General features: G+C 40.7%; 2 protein-coding genes across 5 annotated transcripts in view; one reads left to right on the top strand and one right to left on the bottom strand.

Moving 5' to 3' along the window:
- gabra6b (gamma-aminobutyric acid type A receptor subunit alpha6b) overlaps positions 1-17430 on the bottom strand; it is a 31674-nt gene extending 14244 nt beyond the window's left edge. Inside the window, exons 1-8 of the mRNA XM_058087224.1 lie at positions 17177-17430; positions 16933-17057; positions 16122-16189; positions 13816-14036; positions 11669-11751; positions 11216-11359; positions 10569-10721; positions 5450-5727 (exon numbers count right to left, since the gene is read on the bottom strand). Of these exons, the coding sequence (XP_057943207.1) occupies positions 5450-5727; positions 10569-10721; positions 11216-11359; positions 11669-11751; positions 13816-14036; positions 16122-16189; positions 16933-17057; positions 17177-17211 (1107 nt within the window). The 5' untranslated portion in view covers positions 17212-17430. The remainder of the gene's footprint in view (positions 1-5449; positions 5728-10568; positions 10722-11215; positions 11360-11668; positions 11752-13815; positions 14037-16121; positions 16190-16932; positions 17058-17176) is intronic.
- LOC131138364 (gamma-aminobutyric acid receptor subunit beta-2-like) overlaps positions 1-24972 on the top strand; it is a 213119-nt gene that overhangs the window by 138610 nt on the left and 49537 nt on the right. For 2 of the 4 annotated variants that reach the window (XM_058087210.1, XM_058087209.1), the window contains exon 1: positions 24601-24647. The exons of the other annotated variants lie outside the window; for them this stretch is intronic. In XM_058087210.1, the coding sequence (XP_057943193.1) occupies positions 24616-24647 (32 nt within the window). In that variant the 5' untranslated portion in view covers positions 24601-24615. Of the gene's footprint in view, positions 1-24600; positions 24648-24972 lie in introns of those variants that run through there. 4 annotated transcript variants of the gene reach the window in all.

Below are 24972 nucleotides of genomic sequence, written 5' to 3'. Positions count from 1 at the left end.
AGGAATTTGAAAATGCCCAGTGGGGTAACCTGGCGGGCCATAGTTTGCCTACCTCTGAACTAACGGGAAGGGGCGTAATCGAATCTAATAAAACTCACTGAAGCTTCGTTCCTAGCTTAGTAAGGTATATTTTTGGGTGCGACTGGTACATAGGTTCCCAAAATGCCTGTCTGTTCATCATTTCACCACATGGTGTGTGTGCGCGTGTGCGTGTGTGTGTGCTATATATGGCAACAAAAGCTTTTTCTGATAATGACACACAAGCTTGCTTTGGCTTCTTGGTGGTCAAATCCCAGTGGGATGTGCTCCTCTTTATCCTCTGCTCTACATTTCTACACACACACACACACACACACACACACTTTGACATAGCACAGATGGTCACTTACTATTGGACATGTTAATATATTGTTCGGTTATGTGTGTGTGGGTGGTTGGAATCGATATGTAAATGTTTGTGTGTGTTTGACAGTGTAGGCGTAGTGTGTGAAATAAGGTTAGAGTAGCTGCGCATTGCCAATACGTGTGGTTTGGTAGTGGGTGCATGGGAGGTCGTCGGTGTGGGTGGGTGAGTGGGTGTGGACACAAGTTACATTTATGTATGTATGGAGATACATTACCCGAGGGCAGTGTTAATCAGCATCAATCATCATTTAGAGAAGAATACGCTTGATTGTTTACAGTGTACACTCAGCGGCCACTTTATGGGGTGCAGTACTTGACTGCAACCTGCAGAGGCGCTGTTGAACAGTTCAGTTAGTTTGCTGTGGACAAAAGACTTTTTATCTTCGTCATTTATTTGTTACCTCTGGGAAACGCAGCACAGAGGTTATGTTTTTGTCTGTGTTCAAAATAACTTGAAAAGTTCTGAATGGATTTGGATGAATTTTTCAGGAATTGTCAGAAATAGGATATCGAAGAACGTTTTGCGGGGTAATTCAGATCACGTACGAAATATCAAAGACTGAACCAAAAAAATGTACAGGAACTACAGCACTTGGTGGAGGTCTGCGCTCTCCAGTCATCATTTTATTGAAAACACAAAGGGAAAAATAACCTTAAATGTTAATTTATCCCTTTCATTCATCATATATGTATGTATATGCATTTTCTGTATGTAATACAATAATCGTAAAGCTATAACAATGTGTTTAGTGTTACAATTGTTTGTTTTTCTGGAAAGGATAAATGAGATTTACATTATTTCTTATGGGAAATTTTCATTCCAAGGTAACCAAAGTTCTACTGTATATCTTCAAGAAAAAACTTCTAATATTATTTGTTTATTTTTTGGTTTATTTTTTATTTTATTTTTTTTTATTTTTTTTTGTTTACTTTTTTGTTTATTATTTGTTATTTCCGAGAAAAACAGTCATAATATTGCAAAAAGGGCTGCAACGCGGTCGAGTGGTTAGCACGCAGACCTCACAGCTCAGAGACCTGAGTTCAATTCCACCCTCAGCTATCTCTGTGTGGAGTTTGCATGTTCCCGTGCATGCGTGGGTTTTCTCCGGGTACTCCGGTTTCCTCCCACATTCCAAAAACATGCTAGGTTAATTAGCGACTCCAAATTGTCCATAGGTATGAATGTGAGTGTGAATGGTTGTTTGTCTATATGTGCCCTGTGATTGGCTGGCAACCAGTCCAGGGTGTACCCCGCCTCTTGCCCGAAGACAGCTGGGATGGCAACCAGTCCAGGGTGTACCCCGCCTCTTGCCCGAAGACAGCTGGGATAGGCTCCAGCATACCCCGTGACCCTCGTGAGGATAAGCTGTAGAAAATGAATGAATATTGCAAAAACAAAATTTTTATAGTTTGTGGAAAAAATTGGACAATTTGTTTTAAGTTGGACTCACAACCTAACTTTAATCTAAATTACAGTTTCAAGGCTAGATTTTGGGCAATACTCTTTAAGTACACTCTCGTGGAACCGCTGAGACTTATTTAAAATGGTTGAAAATTACTATAATATGTAATGCCGATTGTCCATCACAGAAATTTGATGAAACGTCAGTCTGTAATTCTAACTGTGTTTCTACCTCTGCTCTACAATCCATCTCTATAGTAAAGCACTCATACACTTTACATCTACCAGTCTTCTGTTACGGCTTAACCTTGCAGCCATAATGGGTCGTCGTGTTAAAAATCGTGACTGCATGACGGTTATTTCTACTCTCAGTCGCACGCTTTCTTTTTTAACTCCTTTTTTTTCCTCACCTCCCTCCTACATATTTTGGTGAAAGCAGTCATTTTCTATGAAGCCTTCCCCTCCTACTCAGCTCTTTTCAGTGCAACTCTCTTACGCACACAACACGAAAACAAACACCCGCCCTCCGCATATACACTGTACAGCTATGTACCTAGGCCCGGACCAGCTCTTCCAGTGTGCCCTCCCTCCCTCCAGATCCACTGGATATTCCCTTAATCTATGGCTCTTACATAATCTGCAGCAGCATCATTCACAGGGGCGAATACTGGCTGTCTCCTCATGTCACTCTCTGTGGTTATCACCCAGTAACAGGGCGGCCAGAGAGGACAGGAGAGGAGGATGGATACTCAGGCTAGATGAATAGATAAGTCACTTTAGAAATGGATGAGCGCGTTCTTTGCATGCGGGATGCATAATACTCCAGATAATGCCTCGCCGTGTGCATATACATGCGAGAGCGTATATGTGTTTGAGGATGTGCAAGCAGCAGATTATACGTGGACGCTCGCTCCAGTGTGGATAAAGTGGAGCGTTTAAAGTGCATGTATGCTGGGTATGGGCAGTAAAAGCAGTAGCCAATTGAATTAGAGGAACATGAGCATGTAGAGCTCAAGTTGCTTGTTGTTGGTGAAGGGGATGCAGGGAAGTGTGAGACTCCAGCAAGGCTGTCATGAATTTCTTATGAATGAGGTTTAGGAGTGTGTGTGCGGCCACAACATTAGGTACCCCTGCAGTTTCCTGATAAAATGTTTTCGTTTTCATATCATGCCTTATCTTGGCTATTCAAGTGTCATCAGAATACTGCCATTATTAAAGATAATAAGTGTGCTAATCCGTTATCAGTTACATGATGGGCATGTCTTGACAGATTATTGCACATTTTTTATAATAATGGATTAGATTTTAAATATAGCGCTTTTCAAGGCACTTAAGGCACTTCACAATGAAGTGTACACCAGTCACACACTGGTGGTGGTAAACTATATATGTAATCACAGCTGCCAAGGGACGGCGCAAGGGTCGAACCGACAATCTTCCGGTTTCTGGACGACCTGACGCCACTGTTTTTGATGGAAATGAATTGTGATATTCAAAAAAAAAACTAAGTACCGTACTTTCCGGACTATAAGTCGCACTTTTGTTCATAGGTTGGCTGTTCCTGTGACTTATACTCCAGAGCGACTTATAAATGAAAAAAGTGTTTATGTTACAAAAACACCGGACATCTTTTCTGTTCAAGTTTATTTTTTATGTAGCTGAATAACCATTGTGTTAGCATATCTTACACCTATCCAGCCTGTTCTCTATTCTTTTATTAATGTGAGAACCTGCGTTTCAAGAGGACGTAAATTACAAAGTAGTTTGTAAAATAAATTACCCGCAAAAAATACGACTTATACTCCAGTGCAACTTACGTATGTTTTTTTTCTACCTAATTATGTACCATATTTTCTGGACAATAATTCGCACAAGGCCAAAAGTTCATAATTAGGTAGAATAAGCCGCACTGGAGTATAAGTCACATTTTTTGCGGGTAATTCATTTTACAAACTACTTGACCAAAACAGACATTACGTCCTCTTGGAAGGCAAGTTCTAACAATAAAATAATATACAACAGACTGAATAGGTGTAAGATATGCTAACACAATGGTTATTCAGATACACAAAAAATAAACATGAACAGAAAACGTGTCCAGTGTTTATGTAATATAAACAGTTTTTTCATTTATAAGTCGCTCTGGAGTATAAGTCGCAGGAACAGCCAACCTAGGAAAAAAGTGTGACCGGAAAATACGGTATTTTTGGCCTTGTGCGACTTATAGTCCAGAAAATACGCTATATCACAAGCTCAAAGTGACACAACATACATATCAGTGCCGTTTAATGTCAGCTCAGCTGACACCTCTCGTTTCATGAAGCAAAACTTCCTATGCACATCGTGGATTGTCTTGACTATTCCAAGGTTATCAAACTACTCCAATTAGAATAACAGAGTAGGCCATTGTCTACAAATTAATCGCCAATGTACACATGTGACCGATGCCAGCTGGTGCGGCTGTGAGAGAATACATTGGTCAATCTCATTCCCTGATGCCTTCAGGGTTGTTCTGGACATGAAGTTGACAACACCGACTCTTGACGAACATTCTATGGACCCTGGTTTGAGCCTTGGGTGTGTTCAGGAGAGGCTGTTCAACAGATTATCATATTTTTTTTGGTCAAAATCAATCATGACTTTGTGAAAATCAGCCTGTCACAAATAAAAATGTGACTCGAGTGATGCGGTACGTCAATGCCGGTCTGGGAAAGTATCTGTCTCGACTTGTCCATCATTGTCAAAGTACTCCAATAAATCTCTAAACTCTATTAAACTAATCTACACTTTGATGACTTGATGAGAATCTCTCACAGGCTGTACATTTTTGGTTCAACAAAAGGCTTGGTTTTCCTTTTGAAAAGCCTGTCGTGAACAAAAATGTCAAGTGAGACTAAATATATCCACTGTTGACATGCAGCTAAACAAAGGTCATCTCGTGTTTTTGGAGGGTTAGCAGCCAGCCACATACTGTATGCACTGTCTATTACACTATTACAGTCTTATCAATGTACTCCAACAACAACCTAAACAATATCAATGTATGCTTATCCGCGAAACAAAGGTCACCTCTTGCTTCCTGGGAAAATGTCATTTTTCATTTTTGAGGCATATCATGCACTGTCAATATTGTAGTACTTCTGACACAAACAAAACAGTTTGACAGATGTCTGCTTCGTCTTCTGTTGGCGCTCAGCTAAACAAAGGTCACCTTTTCTTTCATAAGAAAATGTCATTTTCCACTTTGGAGAAAAGACAGCAAGCAGCATATCGTGGACTACCTTGGGGGCCCAGCGCTTTGCTCCCCGATCGGCTGATTTCCACACATTTTTGGACAAAAACCAACTTGTTGTCCAAAAATAAGCCTGGCATGACCAGCCCGAGAACAGGGTGGCTCAATGGGGGAAAACAGTTGTAGCTTTTGTAGCATAATCCTACAAATTACCTACCTAACTAACCAACACACAAACAAATCAAGCAATCATGTTTAGCAGCAAAAAATTGAAACCTACTGTATCAAATATAAATAAGTTCAATTAATGTCTCCTCATTAACACTTCACTCTAAAGAATGTCGATATTTTCATCTGTTGGCGTGGACACTGATAATTAATACGCTAATTCAGGCATCTGAGAAACTTACCGAGGAGACCTCTCCATCATTTCCTGTGGCGGCAGATGGGGTGGCAGCTGCAGCTGCGGCCTCTTGAGCCGCCGCCTTCATGGCCGCCGCTTTGCGCAGCTCCCGGTTGGCTTGCAGCGTGGAGAAGTAGTTGACAGCCGCAAACTCGATGAGGGCGGAGAAGACGAAGGCGAAGCAAACGGCGATGAACCAGTCCATGGCTGTGGCGTAGGAGACTTTGGGGAGGGAGTGGCGGGCGCTGATACTCAGTGTGGTCATGGTCAACACGGTGGTGATACCTGCATACAGGAAGATGCAGCTGTTGTCATGTTACCATGGTAACCTGGTGACGGGATCGATGCAATTGGCTACACAGAAGGGATTTTTCCAGTGACTATTTCTGACAGTGTGTTTCAGTGAATCACCGTTGCATCAGAACAGGTGGCGTTTCGGCTCAGTACGGCGTGCCAGAATGTCACTTCAGGGGTGGCTAATCTGTCCATGACATAATAAACCACAATAACCCAGGCAATAACAAGTTATCTGCTAACACTGGCAATGATGACCTGACACAAGCCAAAGTGCATTTTGCAAGTTCATTCAATTAAACTTAATTACATTCAGTTTAAATAAAATGTAATTTTAATTTTAACTTTTTAACAAGTATTTAATTAAATTTAAAATTAATTCATTCATTTTCTACCGCTTATCCTCACGAGGGTCGCAGGGTATGTTGGAGCCTATCCCAGCTGTCTTCGGGCGAGAGGCGGGGTACACCCTGGACTGGTGGCCAGCCAATCACAGGGCACATATAGACAAACAACCATTCACACTCACATTCATACCTATGGCCAATTTGGAGTCGCCAATTAACCTAGCATGTTTTTGGAATGTGGGAGGAAACCGGAGTACCCAGAGAAAACCCACGCATGCGTGAGGAGAACATGGAACATGGGTGGAATTGAAACCTGGTCTGCGCGCTAACCACTCAACCGCTGTGCCGCCCATTCAAAATTCATATTATTCAAAAATTATCTTAACATGAAAAATTTTTAGTATTTAGAAAAAAATAATTTTATGAATGCAATTATCAAAATATGTAATTCATGTTTGTATTGTAACTATTTACTAATTGATTCAGGAATATTATTTTTTGTTAAAAATATAAACATAATTAATAATTTTAATAATGTTAAAATAACAATTAAAATATAAAATATAAAATATAAAAATAATTCAGTTATTTAAATTCTTCATTGCTACTTTTAAAGGATCTTTTATTATCGAGAAAAGAGACAAAATTGCTTATGTGTTATCTTAAAATCATTATTAATTATAGAGTAGTTTCCCCTCACTTTTCCAAAATTCTTCTTCTTCTCTCTTTGTTGCTTGCTTTACAGCATCTTTGAGTATCTACAAAAGAGTAAAATGACGATACTGATGATGATGATGATGATTCTCACTTGGTTCCATTCTTAATTATCAATTAAGACAAATAAGAATGCTGATATTGAATATCCCTGGTGGGAACTTCCAGCAAATGACATACCTAATTGATTTTCATCATGACAGCAAGCAGGGCAAAACTGTAATAGAAAACTGCTTCCTTGGCTATTCCCAAATTTGGGCTGTGCACATTTCATTAGTAGCCCAGCAAATTAAGAGAGACCTAATGTGACTTAATAATGACTCTCTTGCTTGGAAAACTGTAAAAACAAGTACATCCGTTTCTGATGAGCAATGCTGACTGTCTCGAGCTTAAGCACGGTGATGGGGATGGAAGAAGGGCTGCCAGGGTAGCAGTGAGAGGCAGGAGGAAGAAAGCGTGTGAGTGGGCGAAGGAGGGGGCTGATGTTACAAAGACGGGACAGAAATTAAATGCTTGGGGCTTTTATGGGCTTTTGTTAGAGGGAAAAAAAAGTAGGTACAAATTAGAATACACTCAATTAAGTTTGGGAGACTTGTGCTCAAGGGAATTTAAGCTTTTAGAGTGCATGTTGACGATGCAGTCCATAATATACCGGTGGCCTTAATGTACTGTGTTCGTGTTATATGGCTTTAAGTCGCCTTCGTCTCTTAAATGTACCTTCCACCAGTACACACACAAATGGAGGACTTCACAGAACCCATCAACCTTTTGGAATAACTTTGGCATCAGAGGTCTTTGGAAGCTGTACAAAACTCCAAGTTGGACTGCTAGGAACTTTGGACCGCAAATAAACTCCATTATATGTAGGCGGGAGTACAGAAACGCCTGAACCCAAGGAAAGTGACATCTTGCATTCATGGACTTTCAAACTTTGACAAGGAAGGAGCTCCACTCAGGACACACTGCTTGGTAAAAGCACACACAACTCCACACTGCACCAACAAGGTCTTGTACCTCAGACTTGCTAAAGAAGAAACCATGGTCTCACCTCGCTGTTTAGTTGTATCCCTAGCTCTAGATTCCTGAATTCCAGTTTGAAACACAACTGAATTCTATTGAACAGAACAAATCTCACTTCAGTTTTCCTTCAACCATGTCTTAGCACTACTTACTTCCAACTAATTTCTCTCCCATTGGGGCTAAGTGGAAAGACAAACACTGGACTCCTTTAAAGGAACGAAGCCCAGCCATTGCTTCAGATATTTTGGCAACGCATGTATTAAGATATTTTTTCTACTGAATACATCAACTCTGTGGACAGAAACATCCGATTCAGTTGGGGAAGACAATGCTTTGCCATTTTTGGACTGCAAAGTATGCGCGAGGAAGGACGGACGTCACAGTATTGAGGTTTGCAGAAAACCCACCCACACAGACCTGCTCTTCAACTGCCATCACCCACTAGAACACAAACAAGGGGTTATCGGAACCCTAGAGTTCCTACCACTGACAACAGAAGGAACAGACACACATCAGGAAGGCTCTTCTAACTGTGGATATCCGAACTGGACCTTTGTCATACAGAGGAACAGGAAACATAATGTGGTGGCCCCGTATGTAACGTAAGGATTTTCTCCAGATCTTCAGACAAAAGCTGGTTTATTACAAATACAAAATCCATAGAAACAAAATCAACAATGTTGTTTATGAAGTGCAGTGCAATGACCTCTATGTTGGAAAGACTCATTTCATTCATTCATTCATTCATTTTCTACCCTCATTTCCTCATGAGGGTCGTGGGGGTGCTGGAGCCTATCCCAGCTGTCTTTGGGCGAGAGGCGGGGTACACCCTGCACTGGTCAATCACAGCCAATCACAGGGCACATATAGACAAACAACCATTCACACTCACATTCATACCTATGGACAATTTGGAGTCGCCAAACTGCGGCCCGTGGGCCACATCAGGCTTTTTTGCTAGATTGCAAAATATGTTGAGGGGGTCATCAGGGAAGTAAGAAAGGAAGGAAGAAGTATCCATGATTTTATTCTTCACAATTCATATTGTTGTTGCAGCTGGACTACCCAGCATGCTTTGCAGACATTTGGAAATAATAGTTTTAAGGTATGTCTCATGTTTAGCGCTTAGCTGTTGATTTATGTGTTGTGTTAACTTGCTGTCGAGGTCACCCTTTGTCTGACATGTATTTATTTTTAAAAAAGTTAATATTTGTAAGTAACCCAGGAGTTCGGGGCCAAAAAAAGCGGACTTAACTAACACTTAAAAGCTATTATGATTTTATTTAACTCATATTTTTAAATTCCATTTTCTATGATGCTAATCCTAACAAGGGTCACGGGCGTATGCTGGAGCCTATCCCAGCTGTCTTCAGGCGAGAGGCGGGGTATATAGACAAACAACCATTCACACTCACATTCATACCTATGGACATTTGGAGTCGCCAATTAACCTAGCATGTTTTTGGAATGTGGGAGGAAACCGAAGTACCCGGAGAAAACCCACTCGGCCACGGTGCAGCCCGGAAAGACTAATTTGCATCTCAAAAAAAATTCCTTTGAGGACAATGACATCCAACTTCTGGATAGGGATGACCACTGGTTTGAAAATGATTCGAAAGAAGGGAACCAGAACAGACCACTAATCAGTTTTTACGCCACCAACAGGTGAACTAGTCATTGTTATGCAGGGAGGTCGTTCACAAGCCATGCAAATAAAAAAGCAACTCCAGACTATGCTGCTATGGGAGAGTACATTGTGGGATTGGGAAAAAAACTCACAAATAAGCACATTTTACAATATTACAACTCAAAAGACTTGCACCAGGGGAACGGGGAAGGGGGTGGTTGTGATTGATGGTCACAGTCAAACTGCTATAGGCTTTGCCCACCACATCAATCGTGACAGACAGTTGGTGGGCCCATGTCTTCCGGTACTGCCTAATCCAATCAACAAAAGTCGTACTCGTCATACAAAATTACAATTGAGTGTGTGGCAACGCCATAACCAAAAACCTCAGTCTTGGGTTCAACAGTTCTCCTTATTAACAGCATTTTGTCCCAAACTTTCCCAAGAGCACGATGATAGGGATGCAAGCTAGCTGTAGTGCTGGCTTCCTCCTAAGCACCAGCGCAACCATAATCTATCTGAGATTCAACATGAGGGCGACTGGGATTAAAACAGGATAGGAACACTTCCACACACTTCTCCCCATTGCTTTGTCTCTGTCATCTTTATTCCTCGGTCGTCCTTCGGTTTCTCTCGGAGCGCTTTGCTCCTGAGGCTAGAGTTTGGTGGCAAGTGTAGCGTAATGTAATGTGAGCGAGCGGAACCTGTGAACGCTTAGAAGCGGGCCAAGTATAAACATCCACCTCCCCCTCTCAGCCCTTTTTTGCATGAGCAATTTCAAAAAGGACATTTATTTCCAATTAATTCAGCTCAACCACTGTGGAGGAGGACTAGAGATAATGAAGAAAGGTTACCTAAAAAAAAAATCAGTCTGTCTTTTTTTTGCATGAGCTAGGTTTTTATTTAGGAGTCAAGTGGGTTCGAATGTGCTGGGAAACGTAGAAGATTATGGCTGCTTCATGTTTCCAGAGTTAGGGTCAATCTGTGGGCGTGGAAGTCAATACATTCTGAGATTTATTTTAGTTTTTTCTTCATTTGAATACTTTGAATTCTTTAAGATAAAGGTTGAATTTGACAAAAACTGCATTTGAAGCAACAACTACTGTAAAATGGCATTTTCTTACCAAACACAGTCCGAGCAGGAACAGATTCCTTGTTAATCCAGAAAGAGACTTGTGCCAAAATGACCGTCATGATGCAGGGAATGTATGTCTGGATAAGGAAAAATCCCATTTTTCTTTGCAGATGGAAGTGGACGGTCATGATGACGTATTCCCCTAAAACAGAATACATGGTTTGTTTCAATGGTAGAAAAACATATATCATTGATTAGCCTTTTAAACTATAGTCAGAAGACGGCATACCCAACATACCCTACAGTGGACTACTGGATCTAAGCCATAGCTCTTGGATCCATAAGAGACGTCTGGAGTGTTCGGTCCTAGCATTGTTCAATACCGTTCTAGAGCCTGCTTCTGTTATGGTCCATCTATAATGTGTCAGTGCCGTATATACAGAACAGTGACACTAAAAAGAAAGTCTTCCCATACAGTTGTGTCGTCTATGGTCACTTCCTGTAGGTGTAACAGTAGTAGTAGTGGTACATGTCTTTCATGTATATACATTGATTTTGGAGCCATTCCAAGATATGGACAATGGTTCTATAAAGGGATCTCCTTCATAACCGAACCATGCGAATTGTTTAAGTTAGCAAAAGAAAGTACAACACACAACCTTAAAACCATTCCACGGTCACTGGACCTTAACTCACCTGTATTGGACTTCAGCCTTTCACTTGACACTCTTTGACCGATGAGGTCATACTGCAAAAGACTGGATGACTCCTGAGGGACCTCGACAGAAGACAGAGGACCTTTTTTCCATGTGTACATGATCTCGCTGACAGGGTAGGCATCTGCGCAGAATGGATGGCAAAGGCTATTAAACCTTAGACAGCAATAGATTTAATCCCTTTTGAAGGAGAAGGACAATACTTCTACTGAAATCTCAAAGACTAGATTGTTATTTTCATATAATTAAATTCTCGGTTAATGAAGATCCTGACTGACAGACTGTAGTCTTGCTTCCTAAATGAGCTGCCTATTTCAAACTGACATCTATGAATGGCGCCCTGTCACCCAGTTCGTCAGTCAGTGACACATTGATCATTTGAGAGTGGCACCATCTGTCACAGACACTTCACCAAACAACAACAAAAACTCACAGCTCCCAAACTTGAGTGGGCATGCGTGTCCGTCCATCGGGAAGTTCATCAGGCGCATGGGGCACTCGGCGTTTATAGTTAATCTGTCAGAACGGAGAACATGGTGAGAAGTGTGTTTTTGTTAGTTCTGCAACCACAACTTCGGGTTTAAATGAGGATCCTCACAGTTTAAAAATGTACCTTCAGAAACGGAGGTTGGTTTTACACTACAGCTCTTAGGTCCAGCTCTCATTTAAACCCCTACATCTTTAAATGTTATAACTGTTTCAGGACGCGAGAAGTAGGTAAAAATATTAGCACTGAACCAGTTAATATATCCATGTCCAAAAGTGGAACCCTCATAAATATACCAATACCGATCACACAAGTGAAGTGTAAATGTAAAACAGGTTTGCCCGCCTCTGCTTTGTCCCTTCAGCCGCATCTGCTACCTTCTGAATCCTGGCACTGGTCCGTCAGCTTGGGACCACTGCTGAAATCAGTTCACAGAACGCGCCTTTGAAGCGCGGTGCACACGATCACCATCATGGTCCATCCAAGCTGTGCACGTTCATTAGACAGCCTAACCGGGGAAGTGCCGAAACTGACGTGCACTCACCACGACGGAGTGTTTACGGAGTGGTTGCAGAGGGCACGCGTGTCACACATCATCCGTACACAATAAAAGTTCCTCCTGCACTAAGTTTTACATAGTGTATGCATGCTCCCAAATCCATCGACAGATGATCACAGATGAGCTTTGAAAACTCACCATACCCTGCCAAGTACTCGTCCCCCCAAATGCCGCACCGATGTAAAGCTTTTTAAAGCGCCACCCCAGTGTGCAAAACTTTTATCACTCCAAAAAAGACAGGAAGTCCCACACACCACAGTTCTGGTGTGCTGGAAGCTGCAGTGGGGGCGAAGCTGATTGGCGGATGGTATCAGTGTTATAAAGCAAGTATTGGTCGGCTGGTACCGATCGATCGGAGCAACACTAGAGCAATGTTACTCTGGGAGCATTTAAAAAAAGTAATTTTCAGATAATGATTTTGTTAAATTATGAGAAAAGAACATTATTGTTAAAATTACAATTAATTAATTAAATTAATTAAGTGTACAATTAAACTTGAAATATTAAAGAAAAAAAATGTGTTTTCTATAATTTTCAAATTATAACAAACAAAACGAAAAAATGAAGTTATACTTCAAAATGCAAAAACGTTAAAAATCAATCAAAATAATCAAGCAAAATATTTTGGGAATAAGGTCACGACATTAGGTCACAGGACATTTGTCGTACTTGGCATGCAAAATACGCTTGCATGCTTCGCTGTTGTCCATTTTGTTGAATTCCACTGGTTTCAGTTTCAAGTTTGGTCTGAACAGTGCAGATAAATAAATAAATATTATCAGTTTCTCCATAGAAACTGACAGAAAATAATTGAAAACCACTCCTAAAAACAATCCTGATGTTCAAAACGCAGGTTTAAGATGCAGGTAAGCTTGGCTTTACTCCACTGGCAACCATCAGTCATTCTTTTCCCAAAGTGTTTTCCAGAGGTGCATCATAGAGATGTCATTCAGAAAATCGTCATTCACATATCTGAGAGAATATAATCAGGATTTTGTATTGTCGTCAAGTGTAAATCCCGCCTCGTAAATTCCGCCCTTCATGGCAGAGGGTATTGGTTGGATTCCCAGCCAGGGTTGCGTCGGGGCATCCAGTGTAAAAACTAAGCCAAAACCATTCATGCAACCGACTCACTGTGGTGACCTCTGACAGGGAAAAGCCAAAAGTGAAACAACACAGTGCAAATCCATCCTTGTTTACCAACTTGTAAACAAAGCCGTTTACATTTCATTATTATCAGTTATACTTAGTTATACTTTTAAAAGACGATTAAGATGTTCCATTTCTTTTCGGATAAATATGGGCTTGTGCCCTCTGTTGCTCTGGGGGAACTTTATTATCCAGGAGATCTCATTTTTGGAACAAAGCTGTTTGTTTGAATTGGCTTCCAAAGGCTCTTTTCGCAATCAGATGGCACATATTTTATTTTGGAATGGCTTTACGCATGTCTGTGCATCCTCTTTGGACGCTTTGTTTGTTTGATTTGCTTTCCAGGGCTCTAGCCGTCATTCTATTCTGGTCTTGGCTGCATTACCTCATGGTGTAGAGGATGGTTCCGTTCTGCATGATGCGGAACAGCTTGTTGGGGGTGGTCATGTTGTGAGAGATCGACCTCTTGCCGTTGCGGAAAAATGTGTCCGGCGTCCAGATCTTGCTGACCATGAGGTTGTTGAGCCGCAGGATCTCGATGGGGCCTTCGAATTTTAAGCGTTCGTCAATCCATGTTTGGCGGAAGAACACGTCCATAGTGTATTCCTGGATGGAGGGGTTAGAATTTTTGTACAATGTATTTACTACTACCACTTCTATGATTCTGCTACCTTTCTAACCTGCAGAGAAGGGCATATGGGGCACCTACTGAGGAGAATATTGGCAGTGTATGTGCCAGGATTATTCTTCCATAGTTTCATTGCTTTTGGAACCTTTGTCCCAAAACCATTTCAGCATTATAACATCAACACCTGTCACTACTTAAGTGCAAATACTTACATTTCGTAATATATTTTCATAATTCTATGAATCACTTTCTATACCGCTTTTTCCTCATTAAGTTAAAGTGCAATTCAGTTTTGTTCAAATTTAAAAGCGTATGGACGTGCATTGTGTTCTGCGTCATTGTGATGTATTAGATCGCTCTATTCGTGCTACCTTTCTAACCTGCAGAGAAGGGCATATGGGGCACCTACTGAGTAGAATATTGGCAGTGTATGTGCAGGATTATTCTTCCATAGTTCCATTGCTTTTGGAACCTTTGTCCCAAAACCATTTCAGCATTATAACATCAACACCTGTCACTACTTAAGTGCAAATACTCACATTTCATAATATATTTGCATAATTTCATGAATCACTTTCTATACCGCTTTTTCCTCATTAAGTTAAAGTGCAATTCAGTTTTGTTCAAATTTAAAAGCGTATGAACGTGCATTGTGTTCTGCGTCATTGTGATGTATTAGATCGCTCTATTTGTGCTCCCTTATTGTATTTACTACTGCAATGCTTGAAGGAACACACATTGACTTCATGTGCCGCTAGCAACCTAGCTAACATGAGCTCCTTGCTAATGCCGAATGAACAATAGAAGAAGAAAAAGAAGATGCTAACCAGCAGAATTAATCATTGGTTCAAGGTGTATGACGATGGAGGAATATGTTTTAACAAGGATACAAAAATGCTGTAGCGTAACGGCGTCAGGATGACACAATCAGAGGAGTGGAGTCACTTAATAATGTCTTCTCCACCCTTGTAGATTGATCATTCATATACAAATGGAATTTGAACTTTGAGAGTGTTTAAACAAGAGAGAAATGTGAGAAAATGTTAATGCCTGTCTGAGAAAAGTGTATAGAGTGTATTGTGGGCGGTTTTATAGCCTTAAAACATATACAAATTGTAAACAAATGAGGTTTCACTTATTGTGGGTTATTTTGGGGTCCTATCCCCGAGGGAACACTGTATACTATTTCTTTGTAAAACATTGAAAATGTGTGTTATACCTTCATATTATTCAGATCATTAGCGTTGGCTGGCAAAGAGAACTCACATTTCTGTCTCCAAACATAGTATTATTATTATTGGAAGACCTGCTTCTGTAACAAGAGACTACAAAAAAACACTGCTTCTACTTCATTACTATGTGGTAGAAGCTTTATTAATTATGCTTTTACAAAAATGCTCCCTTTTTTGTTTGACCTGAATGGCAGATATACATTATATTACTTAAACTTCCTCAACATCCATTCGCTTTTCCAAACCTGTCCTATTTTCATAATCATATCTCAACATCTCTGTCAGTAAATAAACTGTGCCACATTACTGAAAGCTCCTCAGCCTTAAATGAGAGTCAATCCTGGATGCTTTGAGGTCAAACGAGCAAGCTAGCTGCCCCGTGCCTTGCCAAAGAGATCCACCACCATCCCACTTTGGGTCCAAGCAGGCTTTAGAAAGCACATGAAAAGCCTAAAGCCTTGAAGAGCGTCACATTCAAGAGACATATAGCACTAGCCTGGCTGGCCTATCCCATGTCAGGAGTAGCCACGATGCAGCCTATCCCGTCCGCAACATCAGCCACATCTCTAACGAAAGGGGGGGGTCGAGGGGGGTGGGATTGTCAGCCAGATTAAACTCCGACTAAGCTGCACTAATGACATCATGCCCAAATGCTGGAATAATGAAGGCTGGGAGAGCCAGGAGTTGAGTTACCAGGAAAGAAAAAGAAATAGCACACGTTTGTTCTAGTGTCTTTTCATAATGACATGAACATACTGTACACACGCATACGCACACACGCATGTGCATGACAAGAAGTGAATTAATCTTGGTGGGTGCTCGTTTACATACCATCTCCACATCTGAAACAGGTCCAAAGCTGGTAACAAAGATGTCTGTTTTGACTTCTGTGACTGGACCTATAGTGTGGAATAAGTCGTATTGGCATTTCAGCGTTGCATATGTTGACACAAAAACCTCAAAGTTATCATTCATAAATAAATATATGATATACGATATACATACAAAAAATGAAAAATACAAAAAAAATATCAAATGCAAATAAAAAATATGCAAATCAAAATACATGCATTTTTAAATTCTGACCTACAGCATGGGAGTGGGTCATATAGGCTAGACTAGAATCATATGTAGGCATGCACATCTTTATTAAAAAGAAATAAATACATATGTATGTATCAATACAGTACATAATAATTCAAAAAATTATAAAAATATATACCAATAAAATAAGCATTTTTACAGCTAAACTAAACTAAATCAATTTGAAAAAAATCTAAAATATATACACATAAATATGTAAATATAAAATAAATATTCAACAGTGTATACAAATCAAATAGTGTTATGACAAACACCTCTAAAATAATTACACATACATATAAATAACAATAAATATATGAATAATATCCAAAATGAAACATGCAAATCAAACAATATGCATTTTTACACAACAATATCAATAAATAGTTTTGGGATGAATAAATGACTACTTCCTGAACTTCCTTTTTAGGACATTTCTCCTGTGTTCTATTTGCCCAGATGTCAATCAAAGCCACATGTCCAACCTGCCAACTTGTGTGCAACTTTATCCACTATAAAACTGAGATAAAACCAAGTATGATACATGATTTAAACATACCTCCAAATCCAGGTCGCAGCCTGTTGTCATAGCCGTCCAGTAATCTATCCAATATACGCGTGATGTTGTCCAAATAGATACTGCTCTCGCTGTGCTGATTCCCCCGAATACCGCAGACACTGGAACTAAAGAACATGTGCGCAAAAAAATATCACACATCATAAAGGAGTTGATGAAGTGCTGTCAAAATAGCGTCGTGCGTAAAAAAGGAGAAAAAAAGTCCAAAGCAGAGTTTGCGACTCACCAAGAAAGAAAGAAGCACACAAAAAGGAAATCCATGCCTTGTAGGAATTCAGATAAAACAAGTAGAAATCCGCGTAGAGCTAAGCGAACACATACATGCCATCATCATGTGTGGACATGTTTGTTTTTTTTGTTTGTTTAAATAAAGGTTGCGAGTTGCGAGGTATGGCGCGTCAGTCCAGTCCAGCACGACTTGACTTCCTCTCCAGTGCGCCAGACTCAGCCTCAACGCTCAGTTCGAAAAAAAAAGAGGAGTTTTAAGAGTGGAGAGCGTTGGATGGACATACGAGAAGGGGAGGGGAAGGGAATTTTGCAAGGGAGAGAAAAAAAGAAGTTTGATAGCGAGAAATGATAGCAGGTTCGATACAATATTAGGTACACAACGTGATCCAACACAATCCATCTGCTTTAATAAGGGTATACTAATTTAACAACATTTTTTCTATTAATGAAGGGATTCTGGGATAGGCTCCAGCTCACCCATAACCCAAAACAGGACAAAGCTGTAAAATAAAGTGAATAAAATAGTCCAAATATAAGAGAAAGCTAACTTAATGATTCAGTGTATGTTTGGTTACCTCCTATGGGAAGGGTAGTCAAACTGCGGCCCGTGGGCCACATCAGGCTTTTTTGCTAGATTGCAAAATATGTTGAGGGGGTCATCAGGAAGTAAGAAAGGAAGGAGGAAGTATCCATGATTTTATTCTTCACAATTCATATTGTTGGACTACCCAGCATGCTTTGCAGACATTTGGAAATAATAGTTTAGTCATGTTTAGCGCTTAGCTGTTGATTTATGTGTTGTGTTGTGTTAACGTGCTGTCGGGGTCACCCTTTGTCTAACATGTATTTATTTAAAAAAAATTAATATTTGTACATAACCCAGGAGTTCGGGGCCACATGGAAAAAAGCGGACTTAACTAACACTTAAAAGCTATTTTGATTTTATTAACTTTTATTAACTAAAATTTTTTAACTCTATTTTCTATGATGCTAATCCTAACGAGGGTCGTGGGCTTATGCTGGAGCCAATCCCAGCTGTCTTCAGGCGAGAGGCAGGGTACACCTTGGACTGGTCGCCAGCCAATCACAGGGCACATATAGACAAACAACCATTCACACTCACATTCATACCTATGGACAATTTGGAGTCGCCAATTAACCTAGCATGTTTTTGGAATGTGGGAGGAAACCGGAATACCCGGAGAAAACCCACGCATGCGCGGGGATAACATGCACACAGAGATGCCAAGTAGGGAATCGAACCCAGGTCTTCCCGATCTCCTGACTGTGTGACCTACGTGTTAACCTCCTTTTCCTGATCACAACAACCGATATTAATAAAATGTTGTATGTTATGTTACACATATTGGTATTAGCTGATATCGGTATCATAATTGTTGGACAATATAGTTTTTTGGAAAAACTGTTATTTCCAAATGCCCGCAAGGCATGCTGGGTCGCCCATTGTAACAATATAAGCGTGTGTTAACTCCTCCTTCTTCTTCTCTGACAACCTCCACGGCAAAATGTTGGGAGAGTACCATAAGCTACCCAGCATGCCTTGCGACAGGAATATATGTGGGGGTTTTTTGGCATGGGTTTTGTGCATAGATCTATACATGGATGGTGGTGTGGTGGGTTAGTAGGAATGTTACTTTGTGCGTCCACTTTGCTACCCACTGCTCCACCGTGCAGCCATTATTATCATCTATTGTTTCTATTGGACCACATTAGAGTGTGCAGTTGGACGTATATTTTTGTCGTGTGTGTATATACGTTGTGCCATGTTCTGCGGAAGGCACTTTTAGTTTTCAGCATTTTAAACAACCTTAGGAACACTCAAATTGGGGGAAGAATAAAACGAACATCTGACATTTACAGACGTTTTTATTGATCAACCGGCGGCTTTGTTTCAGCGCTGCATTACTTTTCCATTCCGACCGCTATCACAGTCATTTGTTATGAAAAATTCATGGTGAGAAAGTGAGTGAGAGAGAGAGAGAGAGAGAGAGAAGGGGAAATATAGGATGGTCTTCTGACAGCATTAAAATGCTGATTACGCAATGTCATATTTCAGCTCTACTCTCTTTGTACTCCAAACACTTTATGTAATGATCCCAAAATATGCTTTAAATAACAAGCAATCAAGAGTGAATCACCGTGGATCAAGAGCATCCAACACATTTATTATGAAGGATAGATTGTGTTTGATGAATGAGCAAAGTTTGCCTTGTACTATGTGTCATGAAACTATATTTTAGAGCTAAATAGGACCTGAAAAAAACACTGGCAATATTGTCTAACCCACTTTAGTAGCTTTTAGCTTTAAGTCAACACCCACACAGATTATATTCATCTTTGCGTTTCAGACATTTGCACATATTACTTGCATATAGTGTTTGGAAATTTAATCTGAACACCGTGCATGTTTGTTTTCATGTCTCAGAGAATGGAAAGTACCAAACAATTTCACATTCATATCTCGGGCCGTCACTAGACGCGAGTTTAATTTCTATTACGTTACATTCATTGCTGTTCAGAGAAAGTAATTACACTCTTCTGCAGCTCCGCCTCCAAGCACTAAGACAAAGAGATTGTATGACAAGAAGGCACACTCCGTTCCTGCCGTTGTTCTACGGAACAAACGCACCAAGGTGCTCAAAGTAATGCGAGTGAAACCACTTCCTGCCTGTTTGGAGGAAGGAGACTAGGAAAACAGACAAATGTATTAGATTAATTTAGATTGATTGTGTAATTAATTAATTTCTGATCACCCACAAAACTAAATTCACGTCTTGTCTTAGTAAATAGAACCAGTGTTGGCGTTCTGAGGAAAAAGTCAAGCAATAAATTAACACAACATATGAGGTGTCCAGGCTGGTCCACTTATTTTATTTTTAAGTACAACTTGATGCAAGGTGGCGTTGTTGGCAACGTTGATGCCAAGATTATTGTGAGTCATTGTGCTATTTAGAAGTCCACTGACCATAATTAAGTGAAACCATAATGAATTATGGGTGTTTGTTTCGCTTTTTTTTGGTGATGCTCATTAAAAGCAATGGATCGATGTTATAGTTGATCTGCAGCAGAAGGATGCATTGATTTTGGTTCGTCTTTGGCTTTTTTTTTTTGCCTTTTTTTGGCAACACATATTCCAAAAGATGGACAGATGCTGTGGTTGACATCGAGATGAGATATTAGCATCCATACTGTACTTCACAGGAGTTTTGTTCCACAAGATTATGACATTCTAAACAATGCAAAACAATGCACTACTACAAACACAGTGCTGTATTCCAAACAGTGTTTTAATGCAGACTGAGGCGTTAGTAAGTACTCAAGAACTTGGAAGTCTCAATCAACATCCATCTCTGCAGAACTACTTTTAATTGTTGACCCATTTTGTGGTCCCTGAACCAGGCCTACACATTATTTTTCTCTTTTGGGTACCCTTACCTTTAATCTCAAGCACATCACCATTTACATTCCCATATTAAAGCAATCACTCATATATTTGTTCACATCCTGTATTCAATATATTTATTAATTCATTTTTTACTGCTTTTCCTCACGAGGATCGCGGGGTTGCTGGAGCCTATCCCAGCTGTCTTCGGGCGAGAGGCGGGGTACACCCTGGACTGGTCGCCAGCCAATCACTTATTGCACATATAGACAAACAACCATTCACACTCACATTCATACCTATGGACAATTTGGAGTCGCCAATTAACCTAGCATGTTTTTGGAATGTGGGAGGAAACCGGGAGAACATGCAAACTCCACACAGAGATGGCCGAGGGTGGAATTGAACCCCGGTCTCCCAGTTGTGAGGTCTTTGCGCTAACCACTCGACATCCGTGCAGCCGTATTCAATATATATGATTCACAAACAGTCAGGGACACCAGGCCCTCACCCGACCACCCATCCTTATCCCCCGAATGCGAACGTCCAAACCTCAACTCCCCAGCAGCACCCACACAACCATCCTCCGCCATCCTCCAACAAAGCGGCTAAACGGCTGATGGTTCAATTAAAACCGGCATCTCCGCAGTCCTCTTCATCATGTCACACGCTTCTCAACATGATGACACCAGGATGACACCCAACGGTGCAGCAACCATCAGTATGGCCACCTCCACATTGCAAGATGCCAACAGATTGCTCTCAGTGGGATGCAGTCAAATATGTCAGTTAAATGTCTTCCAATCGGAACGAATCTGAAAGAATGTTATATTTTATGGTCAGAATGCACATTTCCACTAAACGGTGTTGACCCACCACTGCATTGTTATTATAAGTAATAATCCTGTCGCATTGATCACCCTGTATATTTTTACGATCATCATCCCGCTTGGTCTCATTCATCCAGTCCCAGTAATTGGTCTTTTTATAGTTTTACAAGTCTGTTTTGAGTGAACAATTATAAATAATGGGAGGCCATTATTTGGCAGACAACACTTTGTGCAGGATGTAATCACGAGAAGCATTCATTAAGACTTATAAGGTGTGAGCGGAGATGAGAGGCGGCGTGATAATGATGGATTGCACTGCGGTCCCGTACGCGTGCCTCCATGGGAACAATGGAATGCTGTGACGCTATTCAATTATGTCCATTTAGGGAAGTACAATTACTCGTGCGAGATAAGGGGACATGCTTCAGAAATCAAATGATTTTAATTAGTTCATAATTCCACACAATGTGGATTTAATTAAACATGTCATGATATGCAAGTCGGCATTTGATGCAACGCCAGCAGATTGGAGACTCGTCATAAGATGTAATATTTATTAATAAAAAAAACAAAACCCAAATCCACTGTATATTCCCTGTGGCATACTTTCCAACAGCATCACACATTTGTAGTTCAAAGTGGTTGGAGTGACTCACAAAAGCAAAATGCAACACATGTGTATCATCTCATTTCTGACCACATAACGCTCATTGCGTCTATAAATACACACCGTCTCCCACGTGAGATGGACCCACTGTACTTCATCAGCCTCACTGTGCGGTCGCTATGGTAACCACTTACAGTAAGAGAAACTCAGAATGTGTGTGTATGTGTGTTTGTATGAGCGTGTGTGTGTGTCTAACCTTTCATCATCTCAGACGTCAGTGGAAGAGACTGGCGGTTGTTACCATATGGAAGACCCGGAAGTACGAACCACCGTCACAATTTGGCCAAATGTTTGCTTGGCTTTTTCTTTGGCTTCGTTTGGGTTATTCTGAAAGATGCACCGATGTAACACATGATGCCAACATGAGTGCACCTCATGAGAGCTCATTTCAACCAGCAGTACTTGATTCAATTGATTATTTTTGGGGGGCTTTTGTGACTCTTATTATCTAGCTGTTCGTCAGCATCAGCGCCATTGGAGCTTGGGTCAGCAAGTATCAAAAGATCACGTGTTTCTTTTTCTTTTCGGGACGTTTCCCCCCTGCAGTGCTGTAGGTGGTAATAATGTGCAGAATGTACTATAAAAAGTACATGCAAACTAACTTGGGTTTACCGTTGTCAGTGCTTAGCGTCATTTTACACAGTATGATGATTGAGAATGTTAAAAAATTAGATACAGTAACAGTATTTATACACATTTTGAGCTTCATATTGTGATTGGTGGACATTTGTCATGTGATATTTAAAGGGGTGAAGCGCCGAAGAACTGGAGTCTGAGGCTGAGTGTCGGATTTGGGAGAAAACTTTATTTTTCTTGCAAACATTAACTTGCAAGAAACCAACAAAATTACAAAGTGGGGTTTGGCATTAGTTCAGATGTTCTCGGGAGCATTTCGAACCAATCACAGCCAAGAGGGCGTGCCTGGAGGCGGGCTAAAACTAACCGTTTCGGAAATCCAAGAAAATACAGCTGGAATAGGAGCAGATTCTGGAAGATCTAGAAAGCTTTTTGTGCAGGATATTGTGTGTAGCTGCTCTACAGGAGTCCACAACTCAATACAAAGGGCCAAAAATGATCATAAAGTTACAGTATATGGACATGACTTGGAAAACTTTTTCCCACTTGTCCATGCCATAAAAACAAAACATACTTACTTATAAGTGAGTTTTGGACAAGATGTGTACACTTTCTTGTACACTTTCAATTATACATCAGGAGAAATGGCAGAGGCAGTTGCCATGGAAACAAAACCATATCATCGCAAGAAAAACTTAATGTTGATTTTAAAAAAAATAAAGAAGCTGCACTTTCTCAGCTGACCTTTGGCTCAACTTGGAGGGCATAAAGTATCCCACAGCAAAAACTTCATACACGGTTATTGCCTTCATGCGATGCAGCGTTGATGCAAAATGGGTAATGCAAACAGAACTGAACTGAAAGACAGACTGAAACTTGCTCGACTTGCAAGGTCAACATTCTCATTTTGACCGTATTACTGATAAATACACATAAATACACCTCCCTCTTTTCACACACATCGGCCTGCCTTCTTCTACTTTGGCGTTTGCCTCCCTTCTTCTTCTTTAGGAGTTAATGTGGGTTGGCAATAGTGGTGGGCAAAACCGTTCATTTCACTGAACCGGATCATTCCGGTTCATTCAGTAAAAAGATCCGTTCATTTCGGTCAATGTCTCGTTAGCCTGTGATCTCACCCTGTGCGTAGACCAGGTCAGCCGTTTTGAGTCAGTCCGTTCACTCGTGTTCACGTTCATTCCGACTCTACTGTCGGTCATGAATGAATAGCCGACGAGTGTCGGTCAATCTCTCGGTCTCTGTCTTTCAGTCAGCGAACCCCACCCACCCACAGAGCGAGGCGCAACGATAGGATGACAGGGGAGCACGCAGATAGTCCCGCCCTGCAAAAGGAAAGGCGGACTGACTCTCCAGCCAATCAAAAAAAAAAGCATTTGCAACTGAACGGGTATTTTAGGGGCGGTGACCTCGTTCATTCCGACCACAAAAAAGAACCAGTTCTATTGACCCGTTCGTTCATGACCGACACACCACTACCTGGCAAACTACCTCATTTGTATGTTGCTGTCAAGTCAGTTGATGACAGATAAATCTAGCTAGCTTGCTAGCTGTCGCCAGAGAGACAGAAGAAAGTGAGACCCAGGCAAAATGCGTAAACAAAGATGGTAGAAAAGTCGATCCAATGCCATTTAGTCTCAGTCTGGAGCCTTGCATGGAGTGAATGATGTTGCTTATTACTTCACCTTTTTGCACTTCATTATGTCCATCAAGTGTGTCCACCTTCTGGTAGGTGTGCGCTGAGAAAACGAAAAGTCGATCATTATGGAAGCGAAAATTTACCATCATCAGAAGCTCTAACAGAGAAGAAACGCAACTGTGACATCTATTGTTAAAGATGTGTTTTTTTAAGCGACATATTGCAGAAAACGCTACTCAAAGATCCTCTATATATCCTCTATATACAGGAGTGTTCTGTTGTTTTTCATGGCCAACTCTATATCTACATGACACAGCGATCTTCTGGCTTGGACGTACAGTAAGCACCCTCGTAAAAGATCTTCTTTTTGACAAGGTCGTATAGTTGCTATTAAGGCTTTACTACACTGGTCAAAGATCATCTATATTGACAGGAGCGTCATTCTGTCCTAGAGTTTTCAGTAATTTAAACTGCACTACATGATACTGAGAGAGTTTTCTAATACAGATGCAAACAGCAAGAATATTGTACCTTATTAAAAATGTATAGCCTGTACAGAATATTTGCATATGTGGATTACATTACTGCAGAGTGGAAGTAGTAGTCATGACTGCCACTCAATTTTCTCCTGCACTTCTGGTAGAAAATGTTTCTCATACGGACT

This window comes from Doryrhamphus excisus, chromosome 11 (genome assembly GCF_030265055.1).
Source record: "Doryrhamphus excisus isolate RoL2022-K1 chromosome 11, RoL_Dexc_1.0, whole genome shotgun sequence".
NCBI classification, from domain to species: domain Eukaryota; kingdom Metazoa; phylum Chordata; class Actinopteri; order Syngnathiformes; family Syngnathidae; genus Doryrhamphus; species Doryrhamphus excisus.
This window is presented reverse-complemented; position numbering and strand designations above follow the sequence as displayed.